The 18,730-nt window shown below is 28.5% G+C and overlaps 2 protein-coding genes across 4 annotated transcripts; both read right to left on the reverse strand.

Moving 5' to 3' along the window:
- Positions 1–521: 521 nt before the first annotated feature.
- LOC123260785 (transmembrane protein 205) lies at positions 522–7,470 on the reverse strand. Of its 3 annotated transcripts, none has more exons than XM_044722126.1 (4): positions 6,920–7,470; positions 4,106–4,302; positions 3,304–3,467; positions 522–1,113 (listed from the first exon to the last, which is right to left on the reverse strand). In XM_044722126.1, the coding sequence occupies exons 1-4, from the start codon at positions 7,351–7,353 to the stop codon at positions 823–825; spliced, it is 1,086 nt and encodes a 361-aa protein (XP_044578061.1). In that variant the 5' UTR covers positions 7,354–7,470; the 3' UTR covers positions 522–822. The 3 variants fall into 3 exon arrangements, with proteins under 3 accessions (XP_044578061.1, XP_044578062.1, XP_044578063.1); XM_044722127.1 differs by lacking the exon at positions 6,920–7,470 and adding an exon at positions 4,384–4,418; XM_044722128.1 differs by lacking the exon at positions 6,920–7,470 and having other exon boundaries at positions 4,106–4,313.
- A 3,337-nt stretch (positions 7,471–10,807) lies between these two features.
- Positions 10,808–17,521, reverse strand: LOC123260749 (cullin-associated NEDD8-dissociated protein 1). The gene is made up of 6 exons (XM_044722034.1): positions 17,362–17,521; positions 16,979–17,148; positions 13,234–16,204; positions 12,120–12,363; positions 11,177–11,323; positions 10,808–11,098 (listed from the first exon to the last, which is right to left on the reverse strand). Exons 1-6 carry the CDS (start codon positions 17,401–17,403, stop codon positions 10,965–10,967), a joined length of 3,708 nt encoding a protein of 1,235 aa, XP_044577969.1. The 5' UTR covers positions 17,404–17,521; the 3' UTR covers positions 10,808–10,964.
- Positions 17,522–18,730: the final 1,209 nt, after the last annotated feature.

The raw sequence follows: 18,730 nt of genomic DNA on the forward strand, positions 1-18,730 counted from the left end.
TTGAAAAAAAATTTCTAGATTTGGAAAAAAAAACAATTTTGAACAAAAATTCGCAAGTTGTCTATTTAAAATTGTTTTTTTCTAAATTAAAAATAAATTTTTTTCAACAATTTTAAACAAATAAATTTTTTGCCACAATTTATATTTTTTTTTTTTTAATAAATTTTTTCTCTCAGTGTACTTATACTTATCATTACTCATTAATAATCATATTATTATTATTTGATAATTATTAGGTTTAAGTTATATTTATTAGACTTAAATAATTCTTATTAATCATTAAGTGATCAATACATCGCATTTATTTATCTTGTAATTGTTTAATCTTCAACTTTAAGAATTACATTTTAAAAAAACTTAATGTTTTAAATTTAAAATTAGATAATTAAATTATTTGTTTAAAAAATTAATTATGTATATATCCTATTTGTGAAAAAAATTTTTTATCTGCCACTGAAATAATAAAAAATAATGTATAAGATACTTGGTAGATTATAATATCAGTATTCTACATCTGTGTATCATTCGATAAATAAAATGATTTTATTTAAAAAAGAAAAGTCAATTATTTATGTCATACATCATACCAATCAATAAATATAATGAATTAATATAAAGTAATTGCCATGTAATCTTACAGTTTATAAAAATGACATTGATGTTAATTGATTTTAGACATTAGCGACGAATTTGTCCTGAATAAGCTAGTCAGTCAAATCAATAAATTAAAGTCACTTAAAATTATTTATAAAAAATACATCTAATCAATTAAATATCTATAAAATAATCATTATTATCATTATTGTTAACTTAATACTATTTTTATATTAGAACACAAAGTTTATTGGATATGTAGAAAAGATGCATAATTGTGCATCCCATGGTGATGATGTTACCCATCGCGATGCACCCGTGGGTCTTGCGGAAGGAGCGATAAATCTCCATGTAGTGGGGACAGTCTTTCAAGGCACTGATATTCTGACAACCAGTCTCCTTTCCGACTCCAGCAGCCTGTTCGATTCCTTTTTTCTCGACAATTAGACGCAAGAGCGGAGGTGTCAAGTACAGACGGATTAATAATTCAAGTATCAATGCTAGAGACATTCCTGCTACCTGAATAAAATAAGTTTTATATTATTATTTTTAGATCAATTAAAAGCATGATTTATTGATCAAGTTATTTATAGAAGTGAAACTTTTTTATCGACGTATGAGAGAAATTTTATAGCAATGTAAAAAAAAATCGTCTCGATTTTCGGTTACGCGCCATGAAAATTAAGTTAGCAGATATTTAGGAACAGTTTTTCAATCCAGGATAAAATTTTATCCAATGATAAAATATGATACTAAAGTTAGCCGACGGTTTTAATTTTTTAATTTTTTTTTTTATAATTAAATTAGAAGAAAAAAATATTTAAAAAAAAATGCATTTACAGTTTTTAAAGTTTTCTACAAGTGAAATTTTTTTTTTTATTTTTTTGTAATAATTTTTTCAATAAAAAAAAATTCTAAAAATTTTTAGATGTCGGCTAACTTTATTGTCATTGATAAAATATATCTATATATATAAATATACTGACAATAATAATTTTATCCTGGATAAAATTTTATTTTGGATTGAAAAATTGGCTCTTAATAATTTTAATAATTTTTCTAATAAATAAATGACTGCATAAAAAAAATGAGAAAAAAATGGATAATACTAAAGTTAGCTGATATTTTTAATTTTAAAAATTTTTTTTCAATAATTAAATTAGAACAAAAAAATATTTTTTAAAAATTGCACTTATAGTTTTTCAAGTTTTTTACAAATGAATTTTTTTAAATATTTTTTTTTAATAAAAAAAAATTCTAAAAATATTTAAATGTCGGCTAATTTAATTTTCATAAAAAATGGACATTTCGAAATTTTCATAAATTAAAAATGCAATTTTTTAACAATAATTTTTCGGAACAAAACTTTTTGTTAAATAAAATTAAAAAATGGTCACGTAACAGTTAACTTTAATATCGTTTACGCGTCATGTTTTTTTTTTTTTTTTATCAAAGTTTAGTATAGCGACGTAAAGAATAAATCTAGTAAATATTATTAATTCTAAAAACAAATTAAATAATAATTTAAAAATAAAACAAAACACAATAAGAAAAAAAAAATATGTATACGTACATTTTTTTAAATTATTCATTTCCAATGATTTATTTATTAATTTTGAATTCTATAAAATCATAGCATGTCTACAAGATTCACTGTCATCATATAATTGTATTACTTTAAATAGATAATTCCAATTATTTACTCACAACTTGTGTAATTGAGTAAGTTATTAAATATCTGCTTTTGAATTATTTTTACTAAAGTTATGACATAAAATATGAATATTAAAGTTCGTTATATAATTTTTGTAAACTGATTAACTAATTTTGATATTAAATAATGGCATAGTCTAAATAATGACAACAATAGTAATTACGATGCGATGAAATACAATAATTATAATAAAAGCAATGATAAAATGAATTACTCATATTATTTGTATGCATGGCTATAATACTAAAATAGCTTTAATTTAATACGGAAAAAATTTTTTTTCTTAAGATTTTTGGCTTTAAGATATTAAAATCTCCTTGGAAATAGATATTGTAAATGACTTTGACTTAATTATTTTTTAAGTTTAAAAATAAAATGTATGTCGAGTGATATTTAATTATTAAAGTGTAAACTATTAAATTAAACTGAATTGATAATTATTAATCATAGAAACAAACCACAGATTTAAGGGGGAACACCACTGTGACGATCAAAAGAAAGAGATGATTTTCACGGAATTTTAAAAATTTTTCAAATTCCGTACGTGCGACGATAACTACATCCTTACTGATTAAAAAGCAATTTGGGTTTTTATTTTCAGATGATCTGTTTTTGAGTTATTGAACCGACCGTGGAGAGGGGAAATTTTCTCTGGTGCTCTACGAGATTGTTAATAACTTTGTAATAATTAAATATTTTTAAATAAAAATTTAGGGTAATAATCTTTAATGTACCCTTAATAAAATAAAAAAAAAAAACCCAATTCCCAAATTCCTTTATTTTCCCTGTCAAAAAAATTCCCGAAAATCACCTCTTTTTTTCGATCGTCACAGTGGTGTTCCCCCTTAAGGCTTATCTACCCAATTTCTGTGAAAGTGTAAATAATAGAAAAATGATATGTCATAAAAAAGTTTCACTTCTCACCTGTGTACTCTGATACACACACATATTTTTTTTATTTGCTTGGTAATTAATAATGAAATATTAAAACTTACTTGAATAGTAGTTTCAGTATCCCATGTTTCTACCGGATGATGTTTAACGAAGATAACGAGTGTTATAAAGCTTAAACAAGCGTTTATCGTAAAGTAACGAGGAAAGAGAACACGTTGGACGTCATTAAATGTATGCCTTGGTAATGCGAAGTACAGTGAAAGACCTAATAATAGAAAACAATTAAAGTTTATTTATTAATTTATATATTATTACTCGGCTGCCCAATTTTAAAACACAGTAACTGCAAAATTTTTATACCTGATTTTTTTTAGTATTACTGCAATTCTTATAACTTTTAAACCTTAATTTCAAGTGTTTTTTCTTAAAAATATTTATATTCAAGTATTTTCTATTCATAAATCAAATTTTTTATTAATTTGGCGCACAAACTTTTTATTAATAAGAAAAATTTTTAAAAATCTTAAAATTGTCAATTACTGTGTTTTGAAATTGGGCAGCCGTACTACTTTTAATTTTCAACTCTATAAATAACTTATTGACCGATTATTAAATTTAACTTGTAATTATCGAAATATGTTTTATTGCTGATAAATAGAAAAAAATAAAGTTTGGTGTAATAAAAAAAATTTAATGGTACAATCAAGGTAATTGGGGTCGAGTAATTGAGATATAATTGAGCAATGTTAAATTAAATTTGATATAAGGAAATTTTTACTTATCTTTATAGAACTCATTAATTAGATTATTTTTTTATTTTTAGAATTAAAGAAGAAATAATTTTTTTATAATGATTTATAGGAATTTTTTTAGATAAAAATTAAAAAATTTAAATACAATTACCTGACACAAAAGTCATCCAAATTTGCGATCCGATGTGAATTATAAAAGAAGAAAGATAAATGAATGACAGTACACCAGAATGAGGATTGCTAAAATTTTGGTCTTTGTTTGCAGAACTCGGATTAAAGATTGATAACAAGTACAGAACGACGGCGATCATTATTATGTGAGCCGGCTGCGTGGTTTTGAACAGTATTCTGTAATTCATTAAAAAAATTGATTAATCATTATTATTATTTCAATTATTATTACATTATTTCATTATATAATCTCTTAACAGGAAATGGTTATTGATCATCGAGTTTACATTTTAAATCAGAACTGGTAATGTAACTTAAAGCAATTACAATAGATTGTACTTTCTGTTTGGACAATTGGCAACAATATTTGGATTTTTATAATATCTAATTTACATATTATATCGGCTGGCTTTATCGTCTTATTTTTGTGTAGGTGATAAGAACTATTTAAAGACTTATCTAAATCTAAGTCAATATTACAGTGTGGTTAGTCATTGGAAAATTAAATAGAACTTGAATTAGCAGACAAATTAATGATACTGAAATTGTTACTAAAAAATAAATTAAAACTGAAAAAATCATTTTTGCAGTATTTTATTTGTTAAGAAATATCCTTTAAATTGTCACTTCAATATTATTATCAAAATAATTATTACCAACATAATAATTATCAGTACCATAAAAAATTTTAGGTATTTGATAACAATCAAATCATCATTAAAAAATTTAAGAACAAAAATTTCGCATTTGAGAATTAAAAATAATTATTAGTGGAATTTTCTAAAGCATTTTTTTTTATTGAAATTGATTTGTTATATCAACTGCATTTATTTAAATCTTCTAAAGATGAAATTTTTTAAATACATTTTTTTTGCTACAATTTATTTGCTTTTTTAGTTAGGCGAAATTTTTTTTTTTGCATTTCTGCCCGTTTCATACAAAAATACGTTGATTCCCGAAATGTGCAGAAATGCAAAAAAAAATTTTTTCTCCTAACTAAAATTTTTTTTGGACTTAGAAAAAAAAACAGAATTTTTATTATACGCCCTTATGACATCCGAGATGGGTCCCGGGAGCCATAAGGGCGTATAAAAAAAATTTTTTTTTGGGAATCGACGTATTTTTGTATAAAACGTGCAGAAATGCAAAAAAAAAATTTTCTACTAACTAAAAATTTTCTTGGACTTAGAAAAAAAAAACAGAATTTTTAGTATACGCCCTTATGGCATCCGATGTGGGTCCCGGGAGCCATAAGGGCGTATAAATTTTTTTTTTGCATTTCTGCACATTTCAGACGAAACTACGTTGATTCCCGAAAAAAAAATTTTTATACGCCCTTATGGCTTTTCACCGGGACCTTTTGCCGGTCTACGCCCTTATGGCATCTGAAACGCGATATATCATATGCTGGAGCAAATGATCCGAGTTTTCATTCAATTCATCGACCCTTGCATCAGTTTGTACCATAAATCCGTGGGGTAATTGATCAAAGACTGGCTTATTATACTGCCGATGGAAACGTGAAAAAATGCGACACGAGTACTAATCATGCATATTAATTTAATACATTCGAAATCCTTAGATATATAATTTATTATCTATCGATCTACACGATTGTCTGTTGATTAGAATAACTCAGAGGTAATTAATCATTTTTCTTTCTTCTGTTGAAGTTCAATGGTGTAAAGTTGTGAAAATAAAATTAGCAAACATCTGACAATTTTTAGGATTTTTCTTATTAAAAAAATTAACAATACTAAAGTTAGCCGACGTTTTTAATTTCATAATTTTTTATCCATTAATTAAATTAGAACAAAAACATATTTTTCAAAAATTGAAATTAAAGTTTTTTACAAATGAAATTTTTTTTTTATTTTTTTGTAATAATTTTTTTAATAAAAAAAATATTACAACAAAGTTAGCCGATATTTTTAATTTTGCTTAATTTATTAAATTAGAACTAAAAAATATTTTTTAAAAATTGCACTAATAGTTTTTAAACTTTTTTACAAATGCAAAATTAAAAAAAAATTTTTTTGTAATCATTTTTTTAATAAAAAAAAATTCTAAAAATTTTTAGATGTCGGCTAACTTAATTTTAATAAAAAATTATTACAAAAAAAAAATAAAAAGAAAAATTTCACATGTAGAAGATTTAAAAAACTACAAGTGCAATTTTTTATAAATATTTTTTGGTTCTAATTTAGTTAATGAAAAAAAATCAAAAAATTATTGAAGGTCTGCTGATTTCAGTATAAATTATTTTTAATCAATAAAAATTATTTATAAAAATTTTAGAATTCAGGAATTAAATTTGAGAAGAAAGAAGATATTGTTAAAACCGGCTTTTTTTTTTCTTTTCAATTAAAATGATAAATAAATTTTTTGCGCAAAACTATTGAAGGTTAAAAATGTACAATAAACATTTTTTTTCAAGGTAAAAAATAAAAAAAAAAATTTTAAACAGGCTCATAAAATTCTAATTATAATTTATAATCATGTTTTATGACACTAGAGTTAGCAATATTTTTTTTAAAAATAAATTTAACTTGTAAAATTTACTCGTGGTTCTTAAAATTTCTTACCCATGCAAATTTTTCATTTCAGGTTGAAAATTTTTTTTAAATATACCGTAATTAAAATAAACAAATCTGTTCACATTTAATTATATAAACTCAAGCAACGACAACTACATGCTCTAATTTAAATGATAAATTACGAGTGAACCTTGATTGGCAATTCTGTTTATTTTTCTAATTAACCATGCAAAAATTGAGCTTAATTGTGTACTTACTTATAGGTCGTCGATTCTTGGTTGATATTACAGTAGGAGCTGATAACATCAGTGAGATTTTTGAAACTTCCGACAATTTTTCCCAAAAAATCGTTCGAGCGAGTAGAATTATCTTCCGAAGTAGGCTCTGAATTATTTTGATTTTGCTTCATAATTTCATCATACTTCTTGATAAATTTGTCTTTGCCTTTAAAGACTTTTTTCTGAGCTGCAAACGGGCACTGCTTGGGGCTCTCTGGCTTTTCAATAACTTTTTCAGAGATTTTCTTCATTTCTTCCACAGAATTCATTGAGTCTTGTTGGGTGACCACTTCGTCTGATTTTTGGAGTTCGACTGAACTGTCCAGATCTAATGCTGCCGGATTTTCCACTACCTTAGCTAAGCTATTGTCCTCAATCTCCACCCCGTCTGTAGTAAATGTGCGAATACACATTGTTTGAAAACTTAAAGGTGAAAATTAAGAACTTAAGTTTCTTCAAGTTTATTTATTGCAGAAATTTTACAAGCGATTCGTTTGCAAACACATGTGACTGCATACTGGTACGTCCGAATCGCGGGGTCGTATTTATAGCCGCGGCTCAATTCTCGGCTAGTGCTGGAGGACATATATGTATAGGAAGGGGAAAAACCAACTGGTAAATGTGAGTTGTTTTACTCAATCTCATTACCCGTGAGAGAGAGGTACAGGTAACCAATTCAGATCTAATACAAAGGGATTATTTATTGTACCAAGTACTTGATTCTTAGAATTTTATTGGAGCCAAGGAAATCTATTTTTAACTTCCTGCTAAGAAAATCGAAGATTTTCAAAAATCGGGAAGTTATTGGTTTTACCCCGTTTTAAGAAAATCGAGTTTTCATCAGATCTCGACCTTTTGAGGTCCTAGGAAGCTTCCCTGACTACTCCCGCGAGGTTGTCACTATGTCTGTATGTATGTGTGTGTGAAAGTATGTGAACCGCTTATAACTTTTGAACGGCTGATTTGATTTTATCGCGGTTGGTGCCATTTGAAAGGGCTTGACCAAATTTAGATTTTGAGTATAATTTTGACCGATTCGGATCAGTAGATTTTGAGAAATTTTAAAAAAACTAAGAAAAAAAATTTTTTCAAATGTCGTTTTTTTTTGGATAACTTTTAAACAGCTCCACCGATCGATTCCACAAACTAATCAGCTCTAGACAATAAAAAACCACGTCGATCGCCACCAATCTGGTCGAAATCGGTTTATTCGTTCGAGAGATATCGTGAACGAAAGAAAACCGAAAAAAGTGTTTTTTCGAGATTACTCCGAAATTTTTGAAAATCGGTTGATCTATTCAAAAGTTCGAAGAGCTCAAATGCATAAAAATACTATCTCTTTGAGCTCAGCAAGCTGAAAATATCACAAAAATTATATTTTGAGCTCAAAAATCTCAAAAACGTCATAAGTACAATTTTAAGCGGCCAGAATTAGATTAAGGTTTGTTTTGACGGATGTCAATTTTATCATCTGATTCTTAGAAAAATTCTTGGGGATTTTTTTTAAACCAAAACTAATCGTATAGATTAATGGTTAATGATTAATAGCTAATTGATTAAGTATTAACATAATAGATAAATTTACTTTGTGTCAGTAAAAATAACATTAATTATTGAAGACATATGTGTTAAAATTAAATTAATTTTAGAATAAATAATTGTACAGATAATCACGCTAAAAATAGCTGTTATTGAATAGAAGTAATTAAAATATTGATAATTAAAAAAAAATAATTTTTTAAGTTTTATGGATTAATTTTTAATTTTTTATAGCAAGATAAAAAATTAAAATAGCTGGTGACTTTAATGGCATTGAAATTGATGTAAAAATAATTGGAAAAAAAAATAATATTAATTATAGAAAAAATTTCGGTAAAAATATTAAATTATAAGAATAAATTTATGATAGAAGTAATTAAAATATTATTGAGAATTTAAAAAAATAATTTTTTAAACTTTACGTATTAATTTTTAATTTTTTATAGCAAAAATAAAAAATAAAAATAGCTGGTAATTTTAATGGTATTGAAATTGATGTAAAAATAATTGGAAAAAATATTAATAATTATAGAAGAAATTCCTGTAAAAATATAAATTTATGAAGATATAATAAATATTAGAAATACACGTATAAAAAGTGTGTAATAAAAAGGAAAAAAAATTAGGTAAGAAAATTTGGAATTAAAGATTAAAATAATGTAAAAAATCATGTATTCCTAATATAACCGAGTTGATATATATTCGTGTATATATTAGCGTATACAAAACCAGTTTAAGTCCTTGATTTTGGCGTATACCCGTTGCAGTGGGTCTACTGCAAAATAAAATAAAAAAAATATCTCGAGAAATTCAACTCATACTATAAATCATATCATATATTTTTTTTTAACAGGTATAATAATTCTGTCATAAAAATTATGCGGTCAATTATCGAAAAATTTTAATTCATTTGAACATTTTAAATAACTGCTTCAAGTTTTATATTTAATATCTAATATAATGAAAATAAGTAACCGATGATGAATTAATGATCGGTTTTATTCCGATCCAGGCGTGGGATGTATCGATCAAAGACAGCGTACGTGTAAAAATATACAGGAGGATTGTTTACTTTGGAAACTGACGTAAATATTTAAGCGTAACGCAGAGATACCTCACACATTTATAATTGGTGTCTTAATGAAATATCCCGAGATAAGATGTTTAAATAATAATTATTTTTTTAGGCATTAAAATATACGTAATCAGTATTATTAATCCGTGTGTGCTTAGCTGAGCTGTAAATATTATTTATGATAAATGTTATGCAAATTATTTTAGTAGTTGACACTAATATAAAATCAATGGGATACTGAAATGAAATGAGTGATGTGAATATGGATTCAATAAAATGCTTATATTAGTTATATATTTTTGTCGTCGTAAAATAACTCACAAGTGCCTACGTGACTATCCTTATAGTCTGGTCTCTTTGTCAGTATAAACTAATACACACATTACGTATATATATATATATATATATATATATATATATATATATATATATATATATATATATATATATATATATATATATATATATATATATACTGTGGACGCGGCCTATTGGCGCGATGCTCGTTAAAAAGTGTGCTTATAACATTTATCATTTTAAAAATTATCTCTCAATATAACAATGAATTTAGGTTTAATTTATTTCGTTTATGACGCACGCCAATTGTCCCTACCAGCGGTTAATAATTTTTTCTCTAAATATTTGTACTACTAATGAATTAATTAGAAATTTAATTTTTATGTTTCAAATTTATATTGTATTGGTCCTTTCTATCGAAGGATAAAAGGTCAAAGACTTATTGAGTAACAAGGACTTAAAAATCGAGACACTTAACAGCCGAGACCAGTGATTGCAGTTTCAATCGGCTTAGCGAAACGAATGGAAATTTTGAAAAAACCTTTTTAGAGATAATAGATAATTTAATAAACTATTTCACCACAAAGCGTTTTTTTCAAAAATTTCATTCGTTTCGTGAAACCAATCGAAACTGCAATTGCTCTGCTGTTGGGAGTGCGACAGAGATAGTTCCGTTGAACTCCGTGAGAGCAAAGCAAGAAAAAGATGGTCTCGCCTGTTAATATTATTAGCAAGTCGGTCTGCTTTTATCAACAATTGTCTATTATTAATATTAATAAAAAAAGCTTGTCATTATTCCTTTTTTTAATTATATATTCTTTAGGGAATATAAAATTTTAGATACATTGTTTACATGAAAAAAAAAAAAAAAATAGTGTATTTTTAAATAATAATCGCGTTTAGTTTAAATTTTTTTTTTAAATTTAAGTTTAAGAATAATTATAATTAAAATGAAATTTTTAGTATAAAAAAAAATATATTGAAAAGTAATATAAACTGGATGAATTTACGTAGCGTAAAATTCGCATACTTTAGTTATTTATTTTATCGTTTAGAAAAATGTTTTTTTTTTTTTTTGTTTTTTAAATATATTATCACCAGATGAGCTCTGATTTAACTCATATCCATTGTGTTGGCTTCGTTTACATTGTTACCTGAGCAGTCTTTCTGAATTACGTCGAATGACATTCGTAGTTCTGGTGTACATTTAATTACATTCATAAAGTCACTCAACGCCGGATTTTTATCTGTAATTATAATTATGATAAATTATAATTTATTATTAAAAATATTCATTGATAATTAAAAATTTTAAAAATTATTACCTGCATCCGGAATTGTCCACAGTGCTGCGACGGCTCTTAATGCAGATCTTTTTAATTCATCTTGTTTTTCATACTCTTGTTTCACTGAATTCGCTTTCACCTTCATGGTACATGTATTTTTCAATGGTTCAACTAGCCTATCCAATCCTGTAAAAAAATATTCATTAATTTCAGACAGTATTTTATTTTACAAATTTTTTTAGTTCTTAAATACTTGACCAATTTTTATAAATTTAAAATTTTGAGTCATTAAAAAAAAAAAAAAACTAAAAGCGTTAATTAAAAAAATCTAAATAATAATACTTAATTATTTTTTCTAAAGACTGTTTTTTTTTTTTATAATATTTTATATTTTTAGTTTATTGGCTATCCAGTCCAATACAACAATTTTTTCTCTAATTTTTTCGTAATATTGTTAGCCTGTATAAATTCATGACAAGCACACTGGGTAAAAAGTACCCACCCCAAAATTTTATTTCGTTATAATTCTTTGTGTATATTTAAACTTCGATAGTATTTTTATCTATTTTAATTGGCACTGATTAATTTAATATTATATCTATTTTATAGAGAATTTTTTGAGCTTTGATTTAAAAAAAAAAAAAATTCTCTAACTTTATTAGGGACCAAGATATTTAAAAATGAAATATGTTGGGTACTTTTCACCCTCAATGCCTAAAGAGGTATACGGTTTAGATGTGTGCTTGTCAGGGGTTAAAGATAAATTTGACTGAAAAAATAATTCGGACGGCCCAGGCTAACAATATTACGAAAAATTAGAGAAAAAATTGTTGTATTAGACTAGACAGCCAATAAACTAAAAATATAAAGTATAATAATGATTATTATTCTTATAATAAATATTACTGTTATTATTACTATAAATATATTAATGACTTGCATGTTTATGATTAATAAATAATAATAAAAAATAAATAATTACGTTGTAATACAGCAGTAGGACAGAGTTGCGCTAATCGTGCCGTCATAAGGTAAGTCAGCATCTTAATGTCATAGTGATCTCTCAATCCGGTTTCCACGTGTTGAAGGAATTCAAAAATATCCAGTCTTTCAAGACAAGAATCTAATAATGTGTACATGCACTCAAAAGCTGCTTTCCTTAAGTCTAACCCGTCATCGACAGTGTGCTTGAACGGTCCCATTTCTACTTCTCTAATTAATTCTTTCTGAAAATTTAAATAATCCATCATTAGTAAAAACTCTTTAATTGAGAACATGTAGGATAAAAAATCATGAACCTTAAAAAGAGTATGTAAAGAATAGTCATTCGTAAATTGATTATTTTGTTTTTAAATTTAATCATTGGAAAAAAAAAAAAAAAATAAAAAAATGATAAATAAATAAGTAGTGTTTGCGCGTAAAACTGTCTTATCCCAGGACCCATTTCATATTCAAGTAAATAAAAACTTTACTATAAAGAAATTACTAATATACGTACAACCAATATAATCTTTGAGATTGATTTAATTTTTTGGTTATTCTTTATTTTAGTTTTGATTACTTATAAGACAGAATTATTAAAATGCAGCTAGGTTAAAGTAGAAAACTAATTGTCAACAAAAATTTTCATTTACTATACTTTCATGTAGGCCGCAAAAGAGTGCCAAAAATAAATGATCTAGTTTAATTTTTTAAAGCAGTGTTTAGAATATTTTCAGTTAGTTTAATAACCTCCTGCACGGAAAAAACAAGATGACACTGGATATCATCCCAGATTATACTCAATGATATCTGTGGTGAAAAAATTTTTTAGATAGTAGCTAAAAAATCCAGATTAAACTGCGTGATATTTGGATTATACTCATTGTAATCTGGATTATATTAGCTGCTATCTGAAATTTTTTTTCGCTCAGTATAATCTGGGATGATATCCAGTGTCATCTTGTTCTCGTCGTGTGCAGTGCATTTTAAATGAATTTAAAATAAACAAATCAATATATTCAATTGGCATTTGTTGTCACCGGTTCAGACTGAATTACCGACATCAGACTGTACTAAATGTTCTTAAATAATATTAATTAAAAAAAAAAGCTTACCTTAGTTTTAGTTTCAGCGTAAAGTTTAGGCAGAACAGAGTCCAAAAGATCTCTGATCAACATTGGCTTATTGTGAGCCGCAGAATTAAATGCCACTAATGCAACGCGCCTGACATTGAGATCAGAGTCCTCGAGAGCCACCAAGAAACTACCCATGCACTGTTTGAGCATCGCGTCTATCTGCTGAGGCTGATCAGAGATCGTAAATTTAACCGCAGTGACCGTGGTGGTTCTCATCAACGGAGACGTTGATTTCAAAGACTCCTGGAGTCTTGGAAGCAGAGTCGTCGGGTCTATCAAGGTAAGTTTTCCCAAACATTCAGCAACAACATTTCTCGTACCTTCTTCAGTACACTCGCAGTGCCGGTACAACAATTGCCAAATTGAAGGCACAAAATTTTGCAAATGTGAAACTCCCGAAGAGCTTCCTGATTGGCAAGTTATTATCTCCTTGAGTGAGTGAAGCACCAGGTACTGGCGCTTTGGCTGAGCCTCAATTTCCTTAAGAATAAACGGCAAATATTCCGGCAAATTTCCTACCGCGATATTACCAAGTGTGTAACTGGCAGCAGACTTAACTTCTTCCGATAATGAAGAAAATGAATTTAGAATAACGTGTTTCAGTGAAGAAATGCTGCTTAGATCAACATGCTTGCCAATCTCCCCAATAACCAGCAGTGCAAAAATATGCTGAGCGTCATTTTGTGGGTGCTGTACATTTTTAATAAACTGCTCGACAACACCGTGAGCTTCTTTTTGCCAAGTTATTGTCAGTGCAGCCGCGCACTTAGCTAATGAATGATAGGCCTGTTTGTGGAGCGCTGATTTATTAACCGGCTCGATCAGCATCGCCAGAAGCTCCTGATACCCGATTCCGGGAATCTCTGCTTGAACTAGCGCCTGGAAAAATTCAAGCATCGCCGACAGCGCAGCGCCCTGAAGTAATGGAGACTTAACAAGGACCAGAATCTCCGGAAGAATGCTGTCTGAGACACGAGTAAGCGCTCCAGGGTGCAATTTAGCGATCGTTGTCAGCAGAGTAAGCGTCAGCTGAGCAATATGCAGGTCTGATTCGTTCAGCAGGGCTGTTAACTCAGTCGTGACTTTGTCCAGCAACTCTGGGTGTAAACTCGACGAATAACTGCGTACCAGAGTGTCCAAAAGTGTTAATGAGCACAATTTCAAAGCTCGTTGATTTTTCCGCAGAAAAGATCCGAGGATTGGTATCGCTTCCTCCATGATTGGCTCCAGATCAACACGTAGGGGCGACGCAGCGATACAGGTGAGAGCTTTCACGGTGGTGAGTCGTGTGATCTCGTTGCGGAGACGGTCGAGGAATATCGGGAGACAAACAGGCAGTTGATCGTTCAGTGTGTCGCTTAAGTGAGCGATTATCTGACCCATGCAGGCAATAGCACGCTCTTTAACCTCCTGATCAATGTCAGCAGTCTTGAGTCTTGAGAGGGTGCTGCGGTAAATTTCAGTGGATATAACTGCAAATTCGGGGTTTACTGGCTTGTTGTGGGGTCTAATTACTTGGACCAGCTGCTGGAGTACTAGGAGAGCTTCGGCTGTTATTTTGTAAAATGGATCGCTTACTGCGGTGATTATTGGAGGCGCTAGGACTACCATGAACGGGTGGAACGCTTCCGGCTGGTGAGTTACCAGCAGAGTATGAACAAATGCTAGAGCGTCTATTTTCATGTTTGAGGATGAATTTTTGTCGCTCAGAGAATATTGAATTCCCGGAATTAAAGCGGGAATGTGATTTGTCAGCGCACCAGGCAGGACAAGTACAAGTTCTTTGAGTAGTGAGAAGCAATCTTGTCGGGTCTTGATGCTTTTTTCCTTCATTTGGCGGTGAATTGCTTTTACAATCAGCGGAACTTGCTGTTGTAGAAGAGAAATTGGGTATTCTTCATCTTCCATGGAATCGGGATCCATGGCAACGCTTGATGTCGGCTTGGTTTGTCGAAGCAATGCGATGTATGCGTGGAAAATATCAGACTTTACATTCTCTTCGCGTTCTTTGAATCTTGCGATAATAGCAGGCGAAACGTGTTTGTATAATTCAGACAATAATTCTCGGCGACTTGAAACAACGGCTTCAAGACACTTAGCAGCAGCTCGACGGACTTTCCAGCTCATGTCATCGTCATCGGAGTACTCATCTTCACCGTCTTCGTCTCCGTCTTCCTCGGTCTCCATTACGTTGCCCTCGCCATCGCTTTCGTCGTTTACGTCGTCGTCGTAGTTGTAATTTGGATCGTAAGTGAGGTACTTCAAGCATATCTCGATTATTTTGTTTATGTGAGGTGTAATTTCTTTGGGACAGCGGTAGACAAATGACTCGAAGGCTTGGAGGCAGTACTCGCGTAATTCGTCGTCGTCTTCGTTGCTGTACTGGACTATCAGTGGCATCACTCGTTCTATTTGCTCGCCGAATCTGTGCCCGGCTTGACGGCAAATAGATGCGATGCACTGGATGTAAGTGCGAATTACATTCTTTACTTTTTGAGAGGTCAAACCTTCAAGCAAGTGGTCTAGCAATTTTTTGTAGAGAAAACTGTTGCTAGAAGTTAACAAGTGGCTCAGAGCGACGATTGTTCGTTTTCTTACCGCCTGACGCGGAGAAGACAACTGCGGTAACAAAGCGTTCAGGATTGTCGGGTGGAAACTCACTAAAAGTGATCCGAATCTTGATAATAAATCAGCGACGATGTCTAAAGCTTCTAATTGGACTGAAACGTCTTCTTGCTTCTCGATAGCGCTGCTCAGCTTTCCAGTTATACGCTTGCAAACGTTTTCTGCGAGATCATTTGAACCGATAGGCAGTTCTGATATTACTGTTTTTAAACCAATACTTGAAATGTCTCGTAGTTGCTCTTTGTCTGATATCATGTTGTTACACAGAGCGTCCACTATTGTTTCTACTTGATATTCTTTTACTTTATTTACCAAAGGTCCCAAGCTGTTGAAATAAATTTTGATTTTTATTAATAATTAATTATTATTTAAAATTTAAAATTTTTTTTTTAAATAAAATTTTAACGCTGTACTTAAAATTTAATTTTAGTAAAAAAAAAATGAAAATTAAATTAGCATATATTTAATAATTTTATAATAAATAAATTATGGCAAAAAAAAAATTATAAAAAAAATTGACATTTAGAAATTTTAAAAAATTAAAAATGCAATTTTTTAAAAATAATTTTATGGAACAAATTTTTTTGTTAAATAAAATTAAAAAATTGTAAAGTGACAGCTAACTCTGTCATAAAAAAAAAATTACGTGAAAAATTGAAATTAAAAATTCTTGTCTTTTTAAATTTATAATAAATAAGGTAAAAGACCCAGTTATTGACACTGGCCTAGTTTATTGACACTTGCAATTTTATTCTAATTAAAAAAATAAAATTTTCTCAAAAAATCAATTATCTAAAAATTTATAATTCAAAAATTATATTTATTAATTTATAAGAGTTGATTTGTTTTATTAAATTAAAATAAAATTGCAAGTGTCAATAATTGGGTCTTTTACCTTATTTAATTTGTATAATAATAAAGTTAGCCGACATTTTTAATTTTGCTTAATTTATTAAATTAGAATTATTTTTGAAGTTTTTTACGAATGAAAAAATTTTTTTTTAATAAAAAAAAATTATAAAAATTTTTAGATGTCGGCTAATTTTATTTTCATTTAATTTGTTTGTAAGTAAGGTGAAAATATAAAATAATAAATTACCATTTGACTGCCAAATTTTGTACTTCACCATTTTTGTCTTCAAGTAATCGTAGTAGCATCTTAACAACTTTTCGCTCGGAATCATCATCTAATTTAATATTATCTTTCTGCAATTCAGTCATCAAATCATTTGTCGCCATAAATCTAAAATCTTTGTCGCTGGAGGTCATCTGTCAAATGAAAATAAATGTTAGAATCCATAGTCAGATCTAATACAAATTATAATAACATAAAATATAATTTAGTAACGCAAAAAAAGTTAGGTTATGCCATAGAGTATTTTATAACCGAAATTGATGCATCATCTCAGAACAAAAGAATGTCGGGAAATAAATGATGCTTATCCGGTAAATTTATAACAAAATAATAAACCCAAGCTTTACCTTCTCCAGCAAGTTGGCTATTTGATACGAAACGCTAGCCATGGTTAAATGCTTTTATTATTTTATCAGTTATTCGTTGATAGTTAATCGTGATTGACCGGTTTCTCAAACTCTCACAACACTAACTTCAGATGAGTATGAATGACTAAATTGTATATTTTACAGTCAGGTGTTGTGAATCCGAAAGGATTGATCACAACGCTCTCTATATATTAAGGTAGTTGTAGCGTGATAGGCATTTCAACAGAAAATTATGAAATTTTTTTTATTGAAAGATAAATATATTAATAATTCACTACCAAAATTTCAGATCAATTGACCGCACCGTTTTTGAGTAATTAATTTTTGAAATTGCATCTTTTACACGTAGCGGTATAGAGAGATGATAAAGTTAGTATGAAATCTTCCATACCACTCGAGTGGGCCAAAGATTTCATACTAACTTTATCATCCACAGATTCGGTAGAATCTGGCGCCAAGTTCCGTTCAAATCTGCTGTAAACGGAGCGCCAGACTACCGACTATGTTTACTGTAAACAGAACGGTATTTTGAGGTTGCAAAATTTTATTTAATTCTACGGTACTTTTTTTTCCTAAATTGTATATTATAACAGTAATTCATACTTTATTTGACTGTTATTAATTAATTATATTCACTTATAACAATTAATCTAATTGAAATTATTAAATTTAATCAGCACAAACTATAGCAACGCAAAAATTTCGATCCTGACTTTTTTTCGACGGGCAAAGTGATCTGCCACAGACTAAATAATTCGAGAATGCATAGTAATCCTTCATTAGATGGGAAACTACAGTTAAAAAAGATATTTCACAGCTTGCATCTACACCCGCCAGGGTGCGCTGGAATTATTTTTACATAAACTGTAGTTTCAAGGGGATAGTTTGCTATAAAAAATGCAACCAACGCGAGATTTAAGTTGGTACCAATTGTAAATTTTTATTATAATTACGAAAAATACTAAAATCCGAACAAAAACAGTTTCACTGTAAAAATCGCGCCAAGTCCACGTTCATAAGACTATTAAGAAAAAAAAAATTTGTTTTTCTTTACAAAAATATATAAAATAAAAAATAAAAATCCAAGTAACCGATATGATTGTTTATGATTTTCGGAAATTAAAAAATTGTGTTATAAATTTAAAAAATTAAGAAAAAATTTTGGAACGTACTTGGTGTGCGTAATTGTGTATTTAAATTTTTTTAAAGTCCTAGTAAATAGATTTTACGAATTTCATTAAAAGTAAAATATTTTGCAACCGCGCACACTAAATACGTTCCAAAATTTTTTTTCTTAATTTTTAAATTTATAACACAATTTTTTTTAATTTCCGAAAATCATAAACAA

The sequence above is a fragment of the Cotesia glomerata genome, linkage group LG3 (genome assembly GCF_020080835.1).
Source record: "Cotesia glomerata isolate CgM1 linkage group LG3, MPM_Cglom_v2.3, whole genome shotgun sequence".
Lineage (NCBI taxonomy): Eukaryota > Metazoa > Arthropoda > Insecta > Hymenoptera > Braconidae > Cotesia > Cotesia glomerata.